Source organism: Ascaphus truei, chromosome 10 (genome assembly GCF_040206685.1).
Source record: "Ascaphus truei isolate aAscTru1 chromosome 10, aAscTru1.hap1, whole genome shotgun sequence".
Lineage (NCBI taxonomy): Eukaryota > Metazoa > Chordata > Amphibia > Anura > Ascaphidae > Ascaphus > Ascaphus truei.
Window position 1 is genome coordinate 64,204,674 of NC_134492.1, and position 23,712 is coordinate 64,228,385.

At 50.4% G+C, this 23,712-nt stretch overlaps 1 protein-coding gene across 1 annotated transcript; it reads right to left on the reverse strand.

The window, feature by feature from the left end:
• Window positions 1-16,595: 16,595 nt before the first annotated feature.
• On the reverse strand, window positions 16,596-22,823 carry LOC142504022 (glycogen debranching enzyme-like). Its single transcript, XM_075617128.1, has 5 exons — window positions 22,720-22,823; window positions 22,216-22,313; window positions 21,529-21,616; window positions 18,019-18,152; window positions 16,596-17,756 (listed from the first exon to the last, which is right to left on the reverse strand). The coding sequence occupies exons 1-5, from the start codon at window positions 22,801-22,803 to the stop codon at window positions 17,639-17,641; spliced, it is 522 nt and encodes a 173-aa protein (XP_075473243.1). The 5' UTR covers window positions 22,804-22,823; the 3' UTR covers window positions 16,596-17,638.
• Between the last annotated feature and the right edge of the window lie 889 nt (window positions 22,824-23,712).

Genomic DNA, 23,712 nt, shown 5'->3' on the forward strand with positions numbered 1-23,712 from the left:
TGAGCGTGTTTACAGGAGCCTTTGTCACTGAACGAAACACCAGGAAACTCTCGAGTATCGGAAAAGCAAACATTTAAAACCCATCAGGTTTATTTGGCCCCTGATAAGGACCCGGTGATAAACCTCGCCCTGAGCACCCCCAAATATCAAAACATCACAACGTTTCATAGGGGGAACTATTTGTCGCGAGACGAAGCAGCGGGATATGCATTTATAGACGTATACGTGATCTTTTATTGGCAGAAATGTGAAGATATCTGCAATGACATTAAATAGAGAAACGTTTTTGTCCCTGTTTTGCAGCTGGGAGACGCTGGAGTAATAGGAGGAGTTAGGAGCAGAGCGCTTTATCACGGATTCCGCGCAGTATTGCGCCCGATCCGGCACTAACTGCCGTTCAAATGAACGGATCGGGTGCGCTGCTGGGGAAATCTGCCCGATAACTCCCCAGGGGCGATGTAAAAGCGCAGGGATCACCCAGCCTGTTCCTGTGAACTGATTACAGGGTTAAGTATAATACTCTGTGCCTATAGGGTATGAGGAAGTAGGGGATTTCCTGTCCAACAGGTTGGCCAAGTCCCAGCACCGTATGGGAACCATGAGGAAGCTTCTTGGCAGCCAGCAGTTGAGATTCAAATCTGGGGTTTCTGCTTCTCCTGCCAAGGGCCCCTGTGTGGTGTACGGGCTTAACCCTTTCACTGCTGGGGAATGTGTGAGGTTCGGCAGGCTCTGTACACGTGAAGAAGAGACCTGTGAGGTTTGGAAAGCTCTGTACACATGAAGTAGAGACCTGTGAGGTTTAGAAAGCTCTGTACACATGAAGTGGAGACCTGTGAGGTTTGGAAAGCTCTGTACACGTTAAGTAGAGACCTGTGATGTTTGGAAAGCTCTGTACACGTGAAGAAGAGACCTGTGAGGTTTGGGAAGCTCTGTACACGTGAAGTAGAGACCTGTGAGGTTTAGACAGCTCTGTACATGTGAAGTAGAGACCTGTGAGGTTTGGGAAGCTCTGTGCACATGAAGAAGAGACCTGTGAGGGTTAGAAAGCTCTGTACACGTGAAGAAGAGACCTGTGAGGTTTGGGAAGCTCTGTACACGTGAAGAAGAGACTTGTGAGGGTTGGGAAGCTCTGTACACGTGAAGTAGAGACTTGTGAGGGTTGGGAAGCTCTGTACACGTGAAGTAGAGACCTGTGAGGTTTGGGAAGCTCTGTACACGTGAAGAAGAGACCTGTGAGGTTTGGGAAGCTCTGTACACGTGAAGAAGAGACCTGTGAGGTTTGGAAAGCTCTGTACAGAAGCTATAAATGGCCATGTGTTCACATATTCTCCTGTAGCTGTTTGGGACAGTTATTGCTATTTATCTTAGTAAGATAAGTTCTTCCACTGGTGTTTTGTTTTCGTTCTGGTGCCGGTTCTGGTTTTGTCAAAATTCTATTAGTTTGGTTTTCAATTCTTAGCAAATTATGGGGAAAAAACACCAAACAAGTGCAAACAAATTTTAAAATAAGTTTAAAATCGCAAGGAAAACAAAAACAAAAGATATAAAAATATTATCGGTAAAAAGCTTGGTCTGTTTTACGTCTGAATGATTTGCGGGATTTGGTTTTAAAAATCTTAAAAGGGTTTTGGAGTTGTATATGGTTCTGTATTTTGGAGTTGGTATTGTATTTGGTTCTGGAATACAGGGTTTTGGAGTTGTATTTGGTTCTGGAATACAGGGTTTTGGAGTTGTATTTGGTTCTGGAATACAAGGTTTTGGAGTTGTATTTGGTTCTGTAATACAGGGTTTTGGAGTTGTATTTGGTTCTTGAACACAGAGTTTTGCTGTTTTATTTGGTTCTGGAATACAAGGTTTTGGAGTTGTATTTGGTTCTGGAATACAGAGTTTTGTAGTTGTATTTGGTTCTGGAATACGGAGTTTTGGTGTTTTATTTGGTTCTGGAATACAAGGTTTTGGAGTTGTATTTGGTTCTGGAATGCAAGGTTTGGGAGTTGTATTTGGTTCTGGAATACAGGGTTTTGGAGTTGTATTTGGTTCTTGAACACAGAGTTTTGCTGTTTTATTTGGTTCTGGAATACAAGGTTTTGGAGTTGTATTTGGTTCTGGAATACAGAGTTTTGGAGTTGTATTTGGTTCTGGAATACGGAGTTTTGGTGTTGGAGCTGTATATGGTTCTGGAGTTTAATTTGGTTCTGGAATACAAGGTTTTGGAGTTGTATTTGGTTCTGGAATACAAGGTTTTGGAGTTGTATTTGGTTCTGGAATACTGAATTTTGGTGTTGGAGCTGTATATGGTTCTGGAATACAGGGTTTTGGAGTTGTATTTGGTTCTGGAATACAAGGTTTTGGAGTTGTATTTGGTTCTGGAATAAAAGGGTTTTGGAGTTGTATTTGGTTCTGGAATACAGGGGTTTGGAGTTGTATTTCGTTCTGGAATACAGGGGTTTGGAGTTGTATTTGGTTCCTGAATACAAGGTTTGGGAGTTGTATTTGGTTCTGGAATACAGGTTTTGGGAGTTGTATTTGGTTCTGGAATACAGGGTTTGGGAGTTGTATTTGGTTCTGGAATACAGGGGTTTGGAAGTTGTATTTGGTTCTGGAATACAGGGTTTTGGAGTTGTATTTGGTTCTGGAATACAGGGTTTTGGAGTTGTATTTGGTTCTGGAATACAGGGTTTTGGAGTTGTATTTGGTTCTGGAATACAGGGTTTTGGAGTTGTATTTGGTTCTTGAACACAGAGTTTTGCTGTTTTATTTGGTTCTGGAATACAAGGTTTTGGAGTTGTATTTGGTTCTGGAATACAGAGTTTTGTAGTTGTATTTGGTTCTGGAATACGGAGTTTTGGTGTTGGAGCTGTATATGGTTCTGGAGTTGAATTTGGTTCTGGAATACAAGGTTTTGGAGTTGTATTTGGTTCTGGAATACAAGGTTTGGGAGTTGTATTTGGTTCTGGAATACAGGGTTTTGGCGTTGTATTTGGTTCTGGAATACAGGGGTTTGGAGTTGTATTTGGTTCTGGAATACGGAGTTTTGGTGTTGGAGCTGTATATGGTTCTGGAGTTTAATTTGGTTCTGGAATACAAGGTTTTGGAGTTGTATTTGGTTCTGGAATACAAGGTTTTGGAGTTGTATTTGGTTCTGGAATACAGGGCTTTGGAGTTGTATTTGGTTCTGGAATACTGAATTTTGGTGTTGGAGCTGTATATGGTTCTGGAATACAGGGTTTTGGAGTTGTATTTGGTTCTGGAATACAAGGTTTTGGAGTTGTATTTGGTTCTGGAATAAAAGGGTTTTGGAGTTGTATTTGGTTCTGGAATACAGGGTTTTGGAGTTGTATTTGGTTCTGGAATACAGGGGTTTGGAGTTGTATTTAGTTCTGGAATACAGGGGTTTGGAGTTGTATTTGGTTCCTGAATACAAGGTTTGGGAGTTGTATTTGGTTCTGGAATACAGGGTTTGGGAGTTGTATTTGGTTCTGGAATACAGGGTTTTGGAGTTGTATTTGGTTCTGGAATACAGGGTTTTGGAGTTGTATTTGGTTCTGGAATACAGGGTTTGGGAGTTGTATTTGGTTCTGGAATACAGGGTTTGGGAGTTGTATTTGGTTCTGGAATACAGGGTTTGGGAGTTGTATTTGGTTCTGGAATACAGGGTTTTGGAGTTGTATTTGGTTCTGGAATACAGGGTTTGGGAGTTGTATTTGGTTCTGGAATACAGGGTTTGGGAGTTGTATTTGGTTCTGGAATACAGGGTTTGGGAGTTGTATTTGGTTCTGGAATATAGGGTTTGGGAGTTGTATTTGGTTCTTGAATACAGGGTTTGGGAGTTGTATTTGGTTCTGGAATACAGGGTTTGGGAGTTGTATTTGGTTCTGGAATACAGGGTTTTGGAGTTGTATTTGGTTCTGGAATACAGGGTTTGTGAGTTGTATTTGGTTCTGGAATACAGGGTTTGGGAGTTGTATTTGGTTCTGGAATACAGGGTTTGGGAGTTGTATTTGGTTCTGAACACAGAGTTTTGCTGTTTTATTTGGTTGTGCAATACAGGGTTTTGGAGTTGGTGTTGTATTTGACTCCCGCCTGGGACAGGAGGGGGTAATCCAAGCTCTATTCATTGTAAATAAACACAATACCCCCCACATATTCCTGGAAACGCCAACTGAAGCGGCACAACACGTTGAAGCTGATATTTCTTCTCTTAGTTACAGGTTGGAAGCAGGGGGTCTCCGGAGATTAACCCGCTTATTTCAGTTCCGGGGACCCCGTGATTCCCGAAATACAGACCTCAGTAAGGGGCGCCGGTACCTCAGTGATGTTTAAATGTCCCACGTCACAAGGGCCAATAGGAAGCAGTCAGGGATGACATCACGGCTTCCTATTGGACCGCAAGACGCGGGGCATGTCAAGCCACCATTATGTTAGCCCAAGCAAGCCCTGCCGGAGCTGCTACCTGCAGAGGTACCGGCACCCCCTCAGACCTCGGAAGCAGGGGGTCCCCGGAGCTGAATTAATGGGGTCCAGCTCCGGAGACCCCCTGCAACAATCCTGTAACGCTTTAAAAAAAAAATGTAAATAAATGGCCACTTGTTTACACAGACGCCGCCGTGTTAGTCCAGGTGCGAGAGGGCAAAATAAAGGACAATACCAGTATTAGCCGAGACCTTTTTTTATTTGGACTAACAATTGATTTTTAAGGGCAAGCTTTCGAGTTGGTCTAAGGACATTTGGTCGCCGCTGGTGCTTAGCAACCACTCAACTCACCCCAGGACATCTCTCCGCTCCCGGGACATCTCTCCGCTGCCACTCTACTCACCCCGGGACATCTCTATGCCCCCGGGACATCTCTCCGCTGCCACTCTACTCACCCTGGGACATCTCTCCGCTGCCACTCAACTCACCCTGGGACATCTCTCCGCTCCGGGACATCTCTCTGCTGCCACTCAACTCACCCCCGGGACATCTCTCCGCTCCGGGACATCTCTCTGCTGCCACTCAACTCACCCCCGGGACATCTCTCCGCCCCTGGGACATCTCTCCGCTTCGGGACATCTCTCTGCCGCCACTCAACTCACCCCAGGGACATATCTCCGCTCCGGGACATCTCTCTGCTGCCACTCAACTAAACCCCGGGACATCTCTCCGCCCTGGGACCAGTTTTGGTGTTGGAGCTGTATATGGTTCTGGAGTTTAATTTGGTTCTGGAATACAAGGTTTTGGAGTTGTATTTGGTTCTGGAATACAAGGTTTTGGAGTTGTATTTGGTTCTGGAATACAGGGCTTTGGAGTTGTATTTGGTTCTGGAATACTGAATTTTGGTGTTGGAGCTGTATATGGTTCTGGAATACAGGGTTTTGGAGTTGTATTTGGTTCTGGAATACAAGGTTTTGGAGTTGTATTTGGTTCTGGAATAAAAGGGTTTTGGAGTTGTATTTGGTTCTGGAATACAGGGGTTTGGAGTTGTATTTCGTTCTGGAATACAGGGGTTTGGAGTTGTATTTGGTTCCTGAATACAAGGTTTGGGAGTTGTATTTGGTTCTGGAATACAGGTTTTGGGAGTTGTATTTGGTTCTGGAATACAGGGTTTGGGAGTTGTATTTGGTTCTGGAATACAGGGGTTTGGAAGTTGTATTTGGTTCTGGAATACAGGGTTTTGGAGTTGTATTTGGTTCTGGAATACAGGGTTTTGGAGTTGTATTTGGTTCTGGAATACAGGGTTTGGGAGTTGTATTTGGTTCTGGAATACAGAGTTTGGGAGTTGTATTTGGTTCTGGAATACAGGGTTTGGGAGTTGTATTTGGTTCTGGAAAACAGGGTTTGGGAGTTGTATTTGGTTCTGGAATACAGGGTTTGGGAGTTGTATTTGGTTCTGGAATACAGGGTTTGGGAGTTGTATTTGGTTCTGGAATACAGGGTTTGGGAGTTGTATTTGGTTCTGGAATACAGGGTTTGGGAGTTGTATTTGGTTCTGGAATACAGGGTTTGGGAGTTGTATTTGGTTCTTGAATAGAGGGTTTTGGAGTTGTATTTGGTTCTGGAATACGGAGTTTTGGTGTTGGATCTGTATATGGTTCTGGAGTTGAATTTGGTTCTGGAATACAAGGTTTTGGAGTTGTATTTGGTTCTGGAATACAAGGTTTGGGAGTTGTATTTGGTTCTGGAATACAGGGTTTTGGAGTTGTATTTGGTTCTGAAATACAAGGTTTTGGAGTTGTATTTGGTTCTGGAATACAGGGTTGTGGAGTTCTATTTGGTTCTGGAATACAAGGATTTGGAGTTCTATTTGGTTCTGGAATACAGGGTTTTGGAGTTGTATTTGGTTCTGGAATAAAGGGTTTTGGAGTTGTATTTGGTTCTTGAACACAAGGGTTTGGAGTTGTATTTGGTTCTGGAATACAGGGTTTTTGAGTTCTATTTGGTTCTGGAATACAAGGATTTGGAGTTCTATTTGGTTCTGGAATACAGGGTTTTGGAGTTGTATTTGGTTCTGGAATACAGGGTTTTGGAGTTGTATTTGGTTCTTGAACACAAGGGTTTGGAGTTGTATTTGGTTCTGGAATACAGGGTTTTGAAGTTGTATTTGGTTCTGGAATACAGGCTTTTGGAGTTGTATTTGGTTCTGGAATACAGGGTTTTAGAGTTGTATTTGGTTCTGGAATACAGGGTTTTGGATTTGTATTTGGTTCTGGAATACAGGGTTTTGGAGTTGTATTTGGTTCTGGAATACAGGGTTTTGGAGTTGTATTTGGTTCTGGAATACAAGGTTTTGGTGTTGTATTTGGTTCTGGAATACAGGGTTGTAGAGTTGTATTTGGTTCTGGAATACAGGGTTTTGGAGTTGTATTTGGTTCTGGAATACAGGGTTTTGGAGTTGTATTTGGTTCTTGAACACAGAGTTTTGCTGTTTTATTTGGTTCTGGAATACAAGGTTTTGGAGTTGTATTTGGTTCTGGAATACAGAGTTTTGTAGTTGTATTTGGTTCTGGAATACGGAGTTTTGGTGTTGGAGCTGTATATGGTTCTGGAGTTGAATTTGGTTCTGGAATACAAGGTTTTGGAGTTGTATTTGGTTCTGGAATACAAGGTTTGGGAGTTGTATTTGGTTCTGGAATACAGGGTTTTGGCGTTGTATTTGGTTCTGGAATACAGGGGTTTGGAGTTGTATTTGGTTCTGGAATACGGAGTTTTGGTGTTGGAGCTGTATATGGTTCTGGAGTTTAATTTGGTTCTGGAATACAAGGTTTTGGAGTTGTATTTGGTTCTGGAATACAAGGTTTTGGAGTTGTATTTGGTTCTGGAATACAGGGCTTTGGAGTTGTATTTGGTTCTGGAATACTGAATTTTGGTGTTGGAGCTGTATATGGTTCTGGAATACAGGGTTTTGGAGTTGTATTTGGTTCTGGAATACAAGGTTTTGGAAATCTCTCCACCCCTAGGACATCTCTCCGCTCCGGGACATCTCTCTGCCGCCACTCAACTCACCCCCGGGACATCTCTCCACTCCGGGACATCTCTCTGCTGCCACTCAACTCACCCCCGGGACATCTCTCCGCTCCGGGACATCTCTCTGCTGCCACTCAACTAACCCCCGGGACATCTCCCCGCCCCTGGGACATCTCTCCACCCCCGGGACATCTCTCCGCCCCCGGGACATCTCTCCGCCCCGGGGACATCTCTCCGCCCCCGGGACATCTCTCCGCCCCCGGGACATCTCTCCGCCCCCGGGACATCTCTCCGCCCCCGGGACATCTCTCCACCCCCGGGACATCTCTCCGCCCCGGGGACATCTCTCCGCCCCGGGGACATCTCTCCGCCCCTGGGACATCTCTCCGCCCCTGGGACATCTCTCCGCCCCTGGGACATCTCTCCACCCCCGGGACATCTCTCCGCTCCCGGGACATCTCTCTGCTGCCACTCAACTCACCCCGGGACATCTCTCCGCTCCCGGGACATCTCTCTGCCGCCCCTCAACTCACCCCTGGGACATCTCTCCGCTCCCGGGACATCTCTCTGCCGCCCCTCAACTCACCCCGGGACATCTCTCCGCTGCCACTCAACTCACCCCGGGACATCTCTCCGCTGCCACTCAACTCACCCCGGGACATCTCTCCGCTGCCACTCAACTCACCCCGGGACATCTCTCCGCCGCCACTCAACTCATCCCGGGACATCTCTCCGCCGCCACTCAACTCATCCCGGGACATCTCTCCGCTGCCACTCAACTCATCCCGGGACATCTGTCCGCCCCCGGGACATCTCCGCCCCCGGGACATCTCTCCGCCCCGGGACATCTCTCCGCCCCCGGGACATCTCTCCGCCCCCGGGACATCTCTCCGCCCCCGGGACATCTCTCCGCCCCCGGGACATCTCTCCGCCCCCGGGACATCTCTCCGCCCCCGGGACATCTCTCCGCCCCCGGGACATCTCTCCGCCCCCGGGACATCTCTCCGCCCCCAGTACATCTCTCCGCTGTCACCCTTATGGGTGAAGCGGCTGCGGCCAACCACTGGCAGAGAATCGTCGCAGAGAAACAGTTGTGAACAAACGTCTGATCCGTCGAGTTCTCGCTCTTCCTCGGGATGAGATTGTGGCGTTACGCCGGGGTTAAACGCCTGGCAGATTGTGGCGTTACGCCGGGGTTAAACGCCTGGCAGATTGTGATGTTACGCCGCGGTTAAACGCCTGGCAGATTGTGATGTTACGCCGCGGTTAAACGCCTGGCAGATTGTGACGTTACGCCGGGGTTAAACGCCTGGCAGATTGTGGCGTTACGCCGGGGTTAAACGCCTGGCAGATTGTGACGTTACGCCGGGGTTAAACGCCTGGCAGATTGTGACGTTACGCCGGGGTTAAACGCCTGGCAGATTGTGACGTTACGCCGGGGTTAAACTCTGGCAGATTGTGACGTTACGCCGGGGTTAAACGCCTGGCAGATTGTGACGTTACGCCGCGGTTAATCTCCTGGCAGATTGTGACGTTACGCCGGGGTTAATCTCCTGGCAGATTGTGACGTTACGTCGCGGTTAAACGCCTGGCAGATTGTGACGTTACGCCGGGGTTAAACGCCTGGCAGATTGTGACGTTACGCCGGGGTTAAACGCCTGGCAGATTGTGACGTTACGCCGGGGTTAAACTCCTGGCAGATTGTGACGTTACGCCGGGGTTAAACGCCTGGCAGATTGTGGCGTTACGCCGGGGTTAAACGCCTGGCAGATTGTGACGTTACGCCGGGGTTAAACTCCTGGCAGATTGTGACGTTACGCCGGGGTTAAACGCCTGGCAGATTGTGGCGTTACGCCGGGGTTAAACTCCTGGCAGATTGTGGCGTTACGCCGGGGTTTAACGCCTGGCAGATTGTGACGTTACGCCGGGGTTAAACTCCTGGCAGATTGTGACGTTACGCCGGGGTTAAACGCCTGGCAGATTGTGGCATTACGCCGGGGTTAAACTCCTGACAGATTGTGACGTTACGCCGCGGTTAAACTCCTGGCAGATTGTGACGTTACGCCGGGGTTAATCTCCTGGCAGATTGTGACGTTACGCCGGGGTTAAACGCCTGGCAGATTGTGACGTTATGCCGGGGTTAAACGCCTGGCAGATTGTGACGTTACGCCGGGGTTAAACTCCTGGCAGATTGTGACGTTACGCTGGGGTTAATCTCCTGGCAGATTGTGACGTTACGCCGGGGTTAAACTCCTGGCAGATTGTGACGTTACGCCGGGGTTAAACGCCTGGCAGATTGTGACGTTACGCCGGGGTTAAACGCCTGGCAGATTGTGACGTTACGCCGGGGTTAATCTCCTGGCAGATTGTGACGTTACGCCGGGGTTACACTCCTGGCAGATTGTGGCGTTACGCCGGGGTTAAACGCCTGGCAGATTGTGACGTTACGCCGGGGTTAAACACCTGGCAGATTGTGACGTTACGCCGGGGTTAATCTCCTGGCAGATTGTGACGTTACGCCGGGGTTAAACGCCTGGCAGATTGTGACGTTACGCCGGGGTTAAACGCCTGGCAGATTGTGACGTTACGCCGGGGTTAAACTCCTGGCAGATTGTGACGTTACGCCGGGATTAAACTCCTGGCAGATTGTGACGTTACGCCGGGGTTAATCTCCTGGCAGATTGTGACGTTACGCCGGGGTTAAACGCCTGGCAGACTGTGACGTTACGCCGGGGTTAAACGCCTGGCAGATTGTGACGTTACGCCGGGGTTAAACTCCTGGCAGATTGTGACGTTACGCCGGGGTTAAACTCCTGGCAGATTGTGACGTTACGCCGGGGTTAAACTCCTGGCAGATTGTGACGTTACGCCGGGGTTAATCTCCTGGCAGATTGTGACGTTACGCCGGGGTTACACTCCTGGCAGATTGTGACGTTACGCCGGGGTTAATCTCCTGGCAGATTGTGACGTTACGCCGCGGTTAAACGCCTGGCAGATTGTGACGTTACGCCGGGGTTAATCTCCTGGCAGATTGTGACGTTACGCCGGGGTTAAACGCCTGGCAGATTGTGACGTTACGCCGGGGTTAAACGCCTGGCAGATTGTGACGTTACGCCGGGGTTAAACGCCTGGCAGATTGTGACGTTACGCCGGGGTTAAACGCCTGGCAGATTGTGACGTTACGCCGGGGTTAAACGCCTGGCAGATTGTGACGTTACGCCGGGGTTAAACTCCTGGCAGATTGTGACGTTACGCCGGGGTTAAACGCCTGGCAGATTGTGACGTTACGCCGGGGTTAAACGCCTGGCAGATTGTGACGTTACGCCGGGGTTAATCTCCTGGCAGATTGTGCGTTACGCCGGGGTTAATCTCCTGGCAGATTGTGACGTTACGCCGGGGTTAAACTCCTGGCAGATTGTGACGTTACGCCGGGGTTAAACTCCTGGCAGATTGTGACGTTACGCCGGGGTTAATCTCCTGGCAGATTGTGACGTTACGCCGGGGTTACACTCCTGGCAGATTGTGACGTTACGCCGGGGTTAATCTCCTGGCAGATTGTGACGTTACGCCGGGGTTAAACGCCTGGCAGATTGTGACGTTACGCCGGGGTTAAACGCCTGGCAGATTGTGACGTTACGCCGGGGTTAAACGCCTGGCAGATTGTGACGTTACGCCGGGGTTAAACGCCTGGCAGATTGTGACGTTACGCCGGGGTTAAACTCCTGGCAGATTGTGACGTTACGCCGGGGTTAAACGCCTGGCAGATTGTGACGTTACGCCGGGGTTAAACGCCTGGCAGATTGTGACGTTACGCCGGGGTTAATCTCCTGGCAGATTGTGGCGTTACGCCGGGGTTAATCTCCTGGCAGATTGTGACGTTACGCCGGGGTTAAACTCCTGGCAGATTGTGATGTTACGCCGGGGTTAAACTCCTGGCAGATTGTGATGTTACGCCGGGGTTAAACTCCTGGCAGATTGTGACGTTACGCCGGGGTTAAACTCCTGGCAGATTGTGACGTTACGCCGGGGTTAAACGCCTGGCAGATTGTGACGTTACGCCGGGGTTAATCTCCTGGCAGATTGTGACGTTACGCCGGGGTTAAACTCCTGGCAGATTGTGACGTTACGCCGGGGTTAAACTCCTGGCAGATTGTGACGTTACGCCGGGGTTAATCTCCTGGCAGATTGTGGCGTTACGCCGGGGTTAATCTCCTGGCAGATTGTGACGTTACGCCGGGGTTAAACGCCTGGCAGATTGTGACGTTACGCCGGGGTTAATCTCCTGGCAGATTGTGACGTTACGCCGGGGTTACACTCCTGGCAGATTGTGGCGTTACGCCGGGGTTAAACGCCTGGCAGATTGTGACGTTACGCCGGGGTTAAACACCTGGCAGATTGTGACGTTACGCCGGGGTTAATCTCCTGGCAGATTGTGACGTTACGCCGGGGTTAAACGCCTGGCAGATTGTGACGTTACGCCGGGGTTAAACGCCTGGCAGATTGTGACGTTACGCCGGGGTTAAACTCCTGGCAGATTGTGACGTTACGCCGGGATTAAACTCCTGGCAGATTGTGACGTTACGCCGGGGTTAATCTCCTGGCAGATTGTGACGTTACGCCGGGGTTAAACGCCTGGCAGACTGTGACGTTACGCCGGGGTTAAACGCCTGGCAGATTGTGACGTTACGCCGGGGTTAAACTCCTGGCAGATTGTGACGTTACGCCGGGGTTAAACTCCTGGCAGATTGTGACGTTACGCCGGGGTTAAACTCCTGGCAGATTGTGACGTTACGCCGGGGTTAATCTCCTGGCAGATTGTGACGTTACGCCGGGGTTACACTCCTGGCAGATTGTGACGTTACGCCGGGGTTAATCTCCTGGCAGATTGTGACGTTACGCCGCGGTTAAACGCCTGGCAGATTGTGACGTTACGCCGGGGTTAATCTCCTGGCAGATTGTGACGTTACGCCGGGGTTAAACGCCTGGCAGATTGTGACGTTACGCCGGGGTTAAACGCCTGGCAGATTGTGACGTTACGCCGGGGTTAAACGCCTGGCAGATTGTGACGTTACGCCGGGGTTAAACGCCTGGCAGATTGTGACGTTACGCCGGGGTTAAACGCCTGGCAGATTGTGACGTTACGCCGGGGTTAAACTCCTGGCAGATTGTGACGTTACGCCGGGGTTAAACGCCTGGCAGATTGTGACGTTACGCCGGGGTTAAACGCCTGGCAGATTGTGACGTTACGCCGGGGTTAATCTCCTGGCAGATTGTGCGTTACGCCGGGGTTAATCTCCTGGCAGATTGTGACGTTACGCCGGGGTTAAACTCCTGGCAGATTGTGACGTTACGCCGGGGTTAAACTCCTGGCAGATTGTGACGTTACGCCGGGGTTAATCTCCTGGCAGATTGTGACGTTACGCCGGGGTTACACTCCTGGCAGATTGTGACGTTACGCCGGGGTTAATCTCCTGGCAGATTGTGACGTTACGCCGGGGTTAAACGCCTGGCAGATTGTGACGTTACGCCGGGGTTAAACGCCTGGCAGATTGTGACGTTACGCCGGGGTTAAACGCCTGGCAGATTGTGACGTTACGCCGGGGTTAAACGCCTGGCAGATTGTGACGTTACGCCGGGGTTAAACTCCTGGCAGATTGTGACGTTACGCCGGGGTTAAACGCCTGGCAGATTGTGACGTTACGCCGGGGTTAAACGCCTGGCAGATTGTGACGTTACGCCGGGGTTAATCTCCTGGCAGATTGTGGCGTTACGCCGGGGTTAATCTCCTGGCAGATTGTGACGTTACGCCGGGGTTAAACTCCTGGCAGATTGTGATGTTACGCCGGGGTTAAACTCCTGGCAGATTGTGATGTTACGCCGGGGTTAAACTCCTGGCAGATTGTGACGTTACGCCGGGGTTAAACTCCTGGCAGATTGTGACGTTACGCCGGGGTTAAACGCCTGGCAGATTGTGACGTTACGCCGGGGTTAATCTCCTGGCAGATTGTGACGTTACGCCGGGGTTAAACTCCTGGCAGATTGTGACGTTACGCCGGGGTTAAACTCCTGGCAGATTGTGACGTTACGCCGGGGTTAATCTCCTGGCAGATTGTGGCGTTACGCCGGGGTTAATCTCCTGGCAGATTGTGACGTTACGCCGGGGTTAAACGCCTGGCAGATTGTGACGTTACGCCGGGGTTAAACGCCTGGCAGATTGTGACGTTACGCCGGGGTTAAACGCCTGGCAGATTGTGACGTTACGCCGGGGTTAAACGCCTGGCAGATTGTGACGTTACGCCGGGGTTAAACGCCTGGCAGATTGTGACGTTACGCCGGGGTTAAACGCCTGGCAGATTGTGACGTTACGCCGGGGTTAAACGCCTGGCAGATTGTGACGTTACGCCGGGGTTAAACTCCTGGCAGATTGTGACGTTACGCCGGGGTTAAACGCCTGGCAGATTGTGACGTTACGCCGGGGTTAAACGCCTGGCAGATTGTGACGTTACGCCGGGGTTAATCTCCTGGCAGATTGTGGCGTTACGCCGGGGTTAATCTCCTGGCAGATTGTGACGTTACGCCGGGGTTAAACGCCTGGCAGATTGTGACGTTACGCCGGGGTTAAACTCCTGGCAGATTGTGACGTTACGCCGGGGTTAAACTCCTGGCAGATTGTGATGTTACGCCGGGGTTAAACTCCTGGCAGATTGTGACGTTACGCCGGGGTTAAACTCCTGGCAGATTGTGACGTTACGCCGGGGTTAAACGCCTGGCAGATTGTGACGTTACGCCGGGGTTAAACGCCTGGCAGATTGTGACGTTACGCCGGGGTTAAACTCCTGGCAGATTGTGACGTTACGCCGGGGTTAAACGCCTGGCAGATTGTGACGTTACGCCGGGGTTAATCTCCTGGCAGATTGTGACGTTACGCCGGGGTTAATCTCCTTGCAGACTGTGACGTTACGCCGCGGTTAAACTCCTGGCAGATTGTGACGTTACGCCGGGGTTAAACGCCTGGCAGATTGTGACGTTACGCCGGGGTTAATCTCCTGGCAGATTGTGACGTTACGCCGGGGTTAAACGCCTGGCAGATTGTGACGTTACGCCGGGGTTAAACGCCTGGCAGATTGTGACGTTACGCCGGGGTTAAACGCCTGGCAGATTGTGACGTTACGCCGGGGTTAAACGCCTGGCAGATTGTGACGTTACGCCGGGGTTAAACGCCTGGCAGATTGTGACGTTACGCCGGGGTTAAACGCCTGGCAGATTGTGATGTTACGCCGGGGTTAAACTCCTGGCAGATTGTGATGTTACGCCGCGGTTAAACGCCTGGCAGATTGTGACGTTACGCCGGGGTTAAACGCCTGGCAGATTGTGACGTTACGCCGGGGTTAAACGCCTGGCAGATTGTGACGTTACGCCGGGGTTAAACGCCTGGCAGATTGTGACGTTACGCCGGGGTTAAACGCCTGGCAGATTGTGACGTTACGCCGGGGTTAAACGCCTGGCAGATTGTGACGTTACGCCGGGGTTAAACGCCTGGCAGATTGTGACGTTACGCCGGGGTTAAACGCCTGGCAGATTGTGACGTTACGCCGGGGTTAAACGCCTGGCAGATTGTGACGTTACGCCGGGGTTAAACTCCTGGCAGATTGTGACGTTACGCCGGGGTTAAACTCCTGGCAGATTGTGACGTTACGCCGGGGTTAAACTCCTGGCAGATTGTGACGTTACGCCGGGGTTAAACTCCTGGCAGATTGTGACGTTACGCCGGGGTTAATCTCCTGGCAGATTGTGACGTTACGCCGGGGTTAAACGCCTGGCAGATTGTGACGTTACGCCGGGGTTAATCTCCTGGCAGATTGTGACGTTACGCCGGGGTTAAACGCCTGGCAGATTGTGACGTTACGCCGGGGTTAAACTCCTGGCAGATTGTGACGTTACGCCGGGGTTAAACGCCTGGCAGATTGTGACGTTACGCCGGGGTTAAACGCCTGGCAGATTGTGATGTTACGCCGGGGTTAAACTCCTGGCAGATTGTGACGTTACGCCGGGGTTAAACTCCTGGCAGATTGTGACGTTACGCCGCGGTTAAACGCCTGGCAGATTGTGACGTTACGCCGGGGTTAAACTCCTGGCAGATTGTGACGTTACGCCGGGTTAAACGCCTGGCAGATTGTGACGTTACGCCGGGGTTAATCTCCTGGCAGATTGTGATGTTACGCCGGGGTTAATCTCCTGGCAGATTGTGACGTTACGCCGGGTTAAACGCCTGGCAGATTGTGACGTTACGCCGGGGTTAATCTCCTGGCAGATTGTGACGTTACGCCGGGTTAAACGCCTGGCAGATTGTGACGTTACGCCGGGGTTAATCTCCTGGCAGATTGTGACGTTACGCCGGGGTTAAACGCCTGGCAGATTGTGCCGCTAACCCGAGGAAGAGAGAGAGGACGCTCAATGTCGTCCTAAAGTATCAATGCGTAGTCTCAATACAAAAAGGTACTACCCAATACTGAAGTACTCGCTTACTCTTGCTACAGCAAGAAACAAAACAGCAGAGGAAGCGCAGGGCGATTTCTACACATGTGCATACATGGTCAAAAGATCAATAAGTTTTATCTGAACAGATATCCTGCTGGAAAAAATCTATGCTGCGGTATTTTTACAATCCTGAGAGTGTAGCTCATACATTACACAGCAGGGCAAAGTTACAATGTCACGCAGGCTGCTCACAACTAAGGTGCGGGTGAAAGATACTATATATTCTATAAGTTATGGTGGGTTAAAAAAAAGTGACAAAACCCCTGCATCGGCACACGTCTCAGGCGGGTCTGCACCCCTGCCCTTCCCCATTATCTCTTAGCATACAAGGCTTCCAATGCAGCCAGGGTTTCTGGGTAATGACATGCAAATGAGCACTCACGGTCACCTTTTGTTTCAAATCCATTTTAACATGGACCCCCTATAAGCTTACGCCTGCCGCATTACCCAGGTTTTCAGCACAGCCTGGGCTAAAGAAGTGCAGAGCCAGTAACCCTACTCACAGACAGCCTGTTGGATAAAAGATATACTTAATTAAATTGAGCTCAACGAAATCGCTTAAGGCAGAGTGTGTCATTTTTATTTTAAAACAAAGAAAGACAGCCACACCGTGCTCTGTTTATATCCTTTATTTGAGGTTTGTGCCGCAGACGTACAGTGGTAACTCTGGGGCAGTAATCCTGCGGTATCGCATACATTCTACCTGCAGAGTTTCCTGCGACCTTCGCTTTGCCAAGGTCACTAACAGACGACAAACTGAGCGCAGGAAGACGGTAATATATTATCACATTTCATTAAATAGCATGTCTTTGTATTATTGATTATTGCAGTTTGTCACTTTCCTCCATTTATTTTCCTACTCTAAAATCAGGCGGCAAGACGCCCTATATCTCTACTCATGCACCTATCCTACAGTATTGTTAAACCAGAGTGGCACACTACACTCCTAATTTCCACACACAACAACTGACTGCAAATGCTCAGAGCAGGAGCGGCCAACTACAGCTCACGGTTTCAGGATATCCCTGCTTCACCTGTGCTGAAGCCGGGATATCCTTGAACCTTGACCTGTTGGTGGCCCTTGAGGACTGGAGCTGGCCTCCCCTGCTCTAAGAACATTCATTGCTATACAAAGCTGCAAAATCCCTAGGGTCGCACACCAAATACTGCATCATTTGAGCTCCGTCTCTGTGTCACCCATATTTCTGAGTCCCATGGGTGACATGGTGGCCACATACTGCTCATAACACCCTGAGGGTGTCAGACAACTCTTCAGCCTCAGGACTTTATTTACATTCATTAAGAACTGTGCAACTTGCTGGCAAAACCAAAGATAAACATGGTTAGTTGTCGGAGAGAGATGGATGTAACCGTAGAGTAGCGTCTCGGACCTGTGTAGCACAAGGAACAAAGCGATGCAAAGAAAGGTATCAGGTTCCAATAACAAAGTGTTAACAATTACTGTGCCTGTGACCAGCTGGTGTGTGAAGATCAACTCACATTACCCTGATCTCATCCCCTCGCCTGCTCACACACAGCCCCCCACAGACCGCTGTGAACCCCCGATAATCAGCTGCTGCTCCGTAGCAGTGAAATGTTTGGGGAGCATTGTGACAATGCCAGGAAAGCAGGAAAAGCTCGGGGAACGAGGGGCGGCTTACAGGTCGTGCAGGACTTCCAGCACCACGGCCAGTGACCAGGCCTGGGTCTCACAGCTGAAGGGGCAGTACTGGCCGTTCTCGTTGGTCAGTTCTGGGAGGCCTTTCCAGGAAGACCTGGGGAAGAGAAGCCAGGCCGCGGTGAGACACGGACACGGGGAGAAGTCGCCATAGACACCGAGCCATGTGAAATGCATATACACCTCATAACCATGATACAAAAGCAACCATTTCTATGTTGGTAGAGTTAAAGATGGCCGCCATGGCCCGCTTTGCTCCTGCAGTCAGCAACATGCAACAATATATAAATACAAAATATATAACACAGGCGCGCGTTTTGGGTCAGAATTGTGTTTTTGACCCGTTTCTGCATACTCACCTCTCCAGGTGCGTGTAATGACGGGACAGAACATTCTTCACCAAAACCACGGTCTTCTGGTATGTTTCCCGGTCAATCAACTTGGCAAAGTGCAGCTTGGCACGCAGGAAATAACCGATGGGCCACAGCCATTCCTAGAGAGAGCAGACACGGTGCACTGATACGGGTATTACTGCAGACACGGTGCACTGATACGGGTATTACTGCAGACACGGTGCACTGATACGGGTATTACTGCAGACACGGTGCACTGATACGGGTATTACTGCAGACACGGTGCACTGATACGGGTATTACTGCAGACACGGTGCACTGATACGGGTATTACTGCAGACACGATGCACTGATACGGGTATTACTGCAGACACGGTGCACTGATACGGGTATTACTGCAGACACGGTGCACTGATACGGGTATTACTGCAGACACGGTGCACTGATACTGGTATTACTGCAGACACGGTGCACTGATACTGGTATTACTGCAGACACGGTGCACTGATACTGGTATTACTGCAGACACGGTGCACTGATACGGGTATTACTGCAGACACGGTGCACTGATACGGGTATTACTGCAGACACGGTGCACTGATACGGGTATTACTGCAGACACGGTGCACTGATACGGGTATTACTGCAGACACGGTGCACTGATACGGGTATTACTGCAGACACGGTGCACTGATACGGGTATTACTGCAGACACGGTGCACTGATACGGGTATTACTGCAGACACGGTGCACTGATACTGGTATTACTGCAGACACGGTGCACTGATACGGGTATTACTGCAGACACGGTGCACTGATACGGGTATTACTGCAGACACGGTGCACTGATACGGGTATTACTGCAGACACGGTGCACTGATACGGGTATTACTGCAGACACGGTGCACTGATACGGGTATTACTGCAGACACGATGCATTGATACGGGTATTACTGCAGACACGGTGCACTGATACGGGTATTACTGCAGACACGGTGCACTGATACGGGTATTACTGCAGACACGGTGCACTGATACGGGTATTACTGCAGACACGGTGCACTGATACGGGTATTACTGCAGACACGGTGCACTGATACGGGTATTACTGCAGACACGGTGCACTGATACTGGTATTACTGCAGACACGGTGCACTGATACTGGTATTACTGCAGACACGGTGCACTGATACGGGTATTACTGCAGACACGGTGCACTGATACGGGTATTACTGCAGACACGGTGCACTGATACGGGTATTACTGCAGACACGGTGCACTGATACGGGTATTACTGCAGACACGGTGCACTGATACGGGTATTACTGCAGACACGGTGCACTGATACGGGTATTACTGCAGACACGGTGCACTGATACGGGTATTACTGCAGACACGGTGCACTGATACTGGTATTACTGCAGACACGGTGCACTGATACTGGTATTACTGCAGACACGGTGCACTGATACTGGTATTACTGCAGACACGGTGCACTGATACGGGTATTACTGCAGACACGGTGCACTGATACGGGTATTACTGCAGACACGGTGCACTGATACGGGTATTACTGCAGACACGGTGCACTGATACGGGTATTACTGCAGACACGGTGCACTGATACGGGTATTACTGCAGACACGGTGCACTGATACGGGTATTACTGCAGACACGGTGCACTGATACGGGTATTACTGCAGACACGGTGCACTGATACTGGTATTACTGCAGACACGGTGCACTGATACGGGTATTACTGCAGACACGGTGCACTGATACGGGTATTACTGCAGACACGGTGCACTGATACGGGTATTACTGCAGACACGGTGCACTGATACGGGTATTACTGCAGACACGGTGCACTGATACGGGTATTACTGCAGACACGATGCATTGATACGGGTATTACTGCAGACACGGTGCACTGATACGGGTATTACTGCAGACACGGTGCACTGATACGGGTATTACTGCAGACACGGTGCACTGATACGGGTATTACTGCAGACACGGTGCACTGATACGGGTATTACTGCAGACACGGTGCACTGATACGGGTATTACTGCAGACACGGTGCACTGATACTGGTATTACTGCAGACACGGTGCACTGATACTGGTATTACTGCAGACACGGTGCACTGATACTGGTATTACTGCAGACACGGTGCACTGATACGGGTATTACTGCAGACACGGTGCACTGATACGGGTATTACTGCAGACACGGTGCACTGATACGGGTATTACTGCAGACACGGTGCACTGATACGGGTATTACTGCAGACACGGTGCACTGATACGGGTATTACTGCAGACACGGTGCACTGATACGGGTATTACTGCAGACACGGTGCACTGATACGGGTATTACTGCAGACACGGTGCACTGATACGGGTATTACTGCAGACACGGTGCACTGATACGGGTAATACTGCAAACACGGTGCACTGATACGGGTATTACTGCAGACACGGTGCACTGATACGGGTATTACTGCAGACACGGTGCACTGATACGGGTATTACTGCAGACACGGTGCACTGATACGGGTATTACTGCAGACACGGTGCACTGATACGGGTATTACTGCAGACACGGTGCACTGATACGGGTATTACTGCAGACACGGTGCACTGATACGGGTATTACTGCAGACACGGTGCACTGATACGGGTATTACTGCAGACACGATGCACTGATACTGGTATTACTGCAGACACGGTGCACTGATACGGGTATTACTGCAGACACGATGCACTGATACTGGTATTACTGCAGACACGGTGCACTGATACTGGTATTACTGCAGACACGGTGCACTGATACGGGTATTACTGCAGACACGGTGCACTGATACTGGTATTACTGCAGACACGGTGCACTGATACGGGTATTACTGCAGACACGATGCACTGATACGGGTATTACTGCAGACACGGTGCACTGATACTGGTATTACTGCAGACACGGTGCACTGATACTGGTATTACTGCAGACACGGTGCACTGATACTGGTATTACTGCAGACACGGTGCACTGATACTGGTATTACTGCAGACACAGTGCACTGATACTGGTATTACTGCAGACACGGTGCACTGATACGGGTATTACTGCAGACACGGTGCACTGATACGGGTATTACTGCAGACACGGTGCACTGATACGGGTATTACTGCAGACACAGTGCACTGATACTGGTATTACTGCAGACACGATGCACTGATACTGGTATTACTGCAGACACGGTGCACTGATACGGGTATTACTGCAGACACGGTGCACTGATACGGGTATTACTGCAGACACGATGCACTGATACTGGTATTACTGCAGACACGGTGCACTGATACGGGTATTACTGCAGACACGGTGCACTGATACGGGTATTACTGCAGACACGGTGCACTGATACGGGTATTACTGCAGACACGGTGCACTGATACGGGTATCACTGCAGCAGCAGATTCTCTATACATAACATGGAGATACACATTCAGGCTTACCGGTCCTTGGTGGTAATTAAATCCTTTCGCAAGGTTGTAATTATCGTTATCCAAAGCATTGTCGTACACGCCGCAGTAAACCATGTCACTAAGTAAACAAATAAAATAAACCCATTATTCCTTACTCACAGGGCCGAGCCCCACAAGCAGAATGAACACCAGAACCCACACACGATACACTCACAACTACACAAACATCTACCACAAGGTGAACACCATCGTGGGTTTCCCCCGGCGGGCCCCTAATGATATTCGACATCGCTGTGTATCTGTATTGTGTATCTGCAGCTATTCTTAGCACTTGCTGCTGTTGCCTATTAATCTGAAGCTAATTGGGACTGTAACACGAGCCGGGTCTTCTGCAGCTTAATTACGAGTCTAATTATGTGCCGGTGAATACCGAGAAGCAGAACCAGGTGATAGAAAGGCTTTCTTGCACCCAATCTCCCCAGCTGCTGTGAAACCTCACACCCGATTAGATCCAGGGCTTTCGTTTGTATGTAGGATTTAGCCTGTGTTTATCCCAGGCATGTTTAATTCCCTTACTGTATTAGCCCCTACCACCTCCGCCTCGCGGCTATTCCATGTATGCACCACCCTGTCCCCCCGGAGCTGCATTGCATGATGAGATGAAGCCCGCTGTGGGGGTGAAGCCCGTGTAACAATGTCTACATTACATTCACGTACTCTGCATCCAAGGTCTTCATCCCCAGGGGCCCCACCAGCTTCTTCTCCGTGACCTCCAGGGCTCGCCAGGCTTTCAGGGGCGTGAACATCTCCGGGGCCTGAAACCCAGAGGAACACGTGTCGGTTACATGTCACGTTACTGTATAGACGAGTGGGCGCTAGAAAGGCCGCGGGCACGCCTGAGATTGCGGTGAAGTTACTTCATTTGCTCATTCCCGGAGCGCGTTGGAATGCCCACGGCGTTTCTACGGTTACTCGCTACTCCACGGGATCTACCCAAGGAAAGACGCCGGACTGCACTTATGTTTATTCCAGTATAGTGGGTATAGGCGTGTGCGTGCTCAACACAAAACCAGTATAGAAGAGTACACACCGTCAATATCCTGTACAGCTGCACTTCATGTCATGTGGGAACCACATACGTGTAATAATGCCCACAGCAGCAAGACTATTTCTACTCAGAAAATCCCAGACATAGATTAAAGAAACATGCAAATCGCTTACAAAATGGTGAAGAGCAGAGACGCCGGCAGAGAAACGTGCGCAGTGCTTACACACGTATGTGGGTGATCGCTGTGCTGTGCTCATGTGACCTGGGGTATTTTTGGTGAGATTATTTGTGTCCCTTTCTGCCGACTCTCCCGAGCCAACGCAATGCCGGACACACCCATATCTGTCTCAGCAGCAGCGACATGTAATTGGCATAAATCCCATATACAGGACTCAGCACGTCGGGAACATACAGTAACTTGTAGTGCAAAGTTATACTCCTGTGTGATGGCGTGCAACAAAACAGGGGTGTGTAGAGAGGCTAGGGGAAGGGGATTGTGGGAAATAAGGCAGCAATTAATCCATCACGCTCGTTCTCTGTATCCCCAGATCTTACAGGAGACCTCTCTCCTCTCTCGCTGCATGTTTCTCTCTCTTACACCCCCCATCTCACTCCCCTCTTACACTTTCTCTCCCCCCCCTCCTTGGTGTGAGGGGGCCTCCCGTGCTGCAATGGTCCGCAGCGCCTTCCTCTGGCCAGGCAGAAGTTGGACGGAGGTGATTGCAGCGAGCGGAGGAGGGGGGAGGTGATTGCAGCGAGCGGAGGAGGGAGGTGATTGCAGCGAGCGGAGGAGGGGGAGGTGATTGCAGCGAGCGGAGGGGGGAGGTGATTGCAGCGAGCGGAGGAGGGAGGCGATTGCAGCGAGCGGAGGGAGGAGGTGATTGCAGCGAGCGGAGGAGGGAGGCAATTGCAGCGAGCGGAGGAGGGAGGCGATTGCAGCGAGCGGAGGGGGGAGGTGATTGCAGCGAGCGGAGGAGGGAGGCGATTGCAGCGAGCGGAGGGGGGAGGTGATTGCAGCGAGCGGAGGAGGGAGGCGATTGCAGCGAGCGGAGGGGGGAGGTGATTGCAAAGAGCGGAGGAGGGAGGTGATTGCAGCGAGCGGAGGGGGGAGGTGATTGCAGCGAGCGGAGGAGGGGGGAGGTGATTGCAGCGAGCGGAGGGGGAAG

Excerpts from the sequence above, each read along its gene's own strand:
- LOC142504022 (XM_075617128.1), bottom strand. The coding sequence starts at position 22,803 with ATGAGCACAGCACAGCGATCACCCACATACGTGTGTAAGCACTGCGCA. Across the intron at positions 18,153-21,528 it reads TTAATTACCACCAAGGACCG|GAATGGCTGTGGCCCATCGG; the intron begins GTAAGCCTGAAT and ends TGCTCTCTCTAG. Across the intron at positions 17,757-18,018 it reads CATTACACGCACCTGGAGAG|GTCTTCCTGGAAAGGCCTCC; the intron begins GTGAGTATGCAG and ends TCTCTTCCCCAG.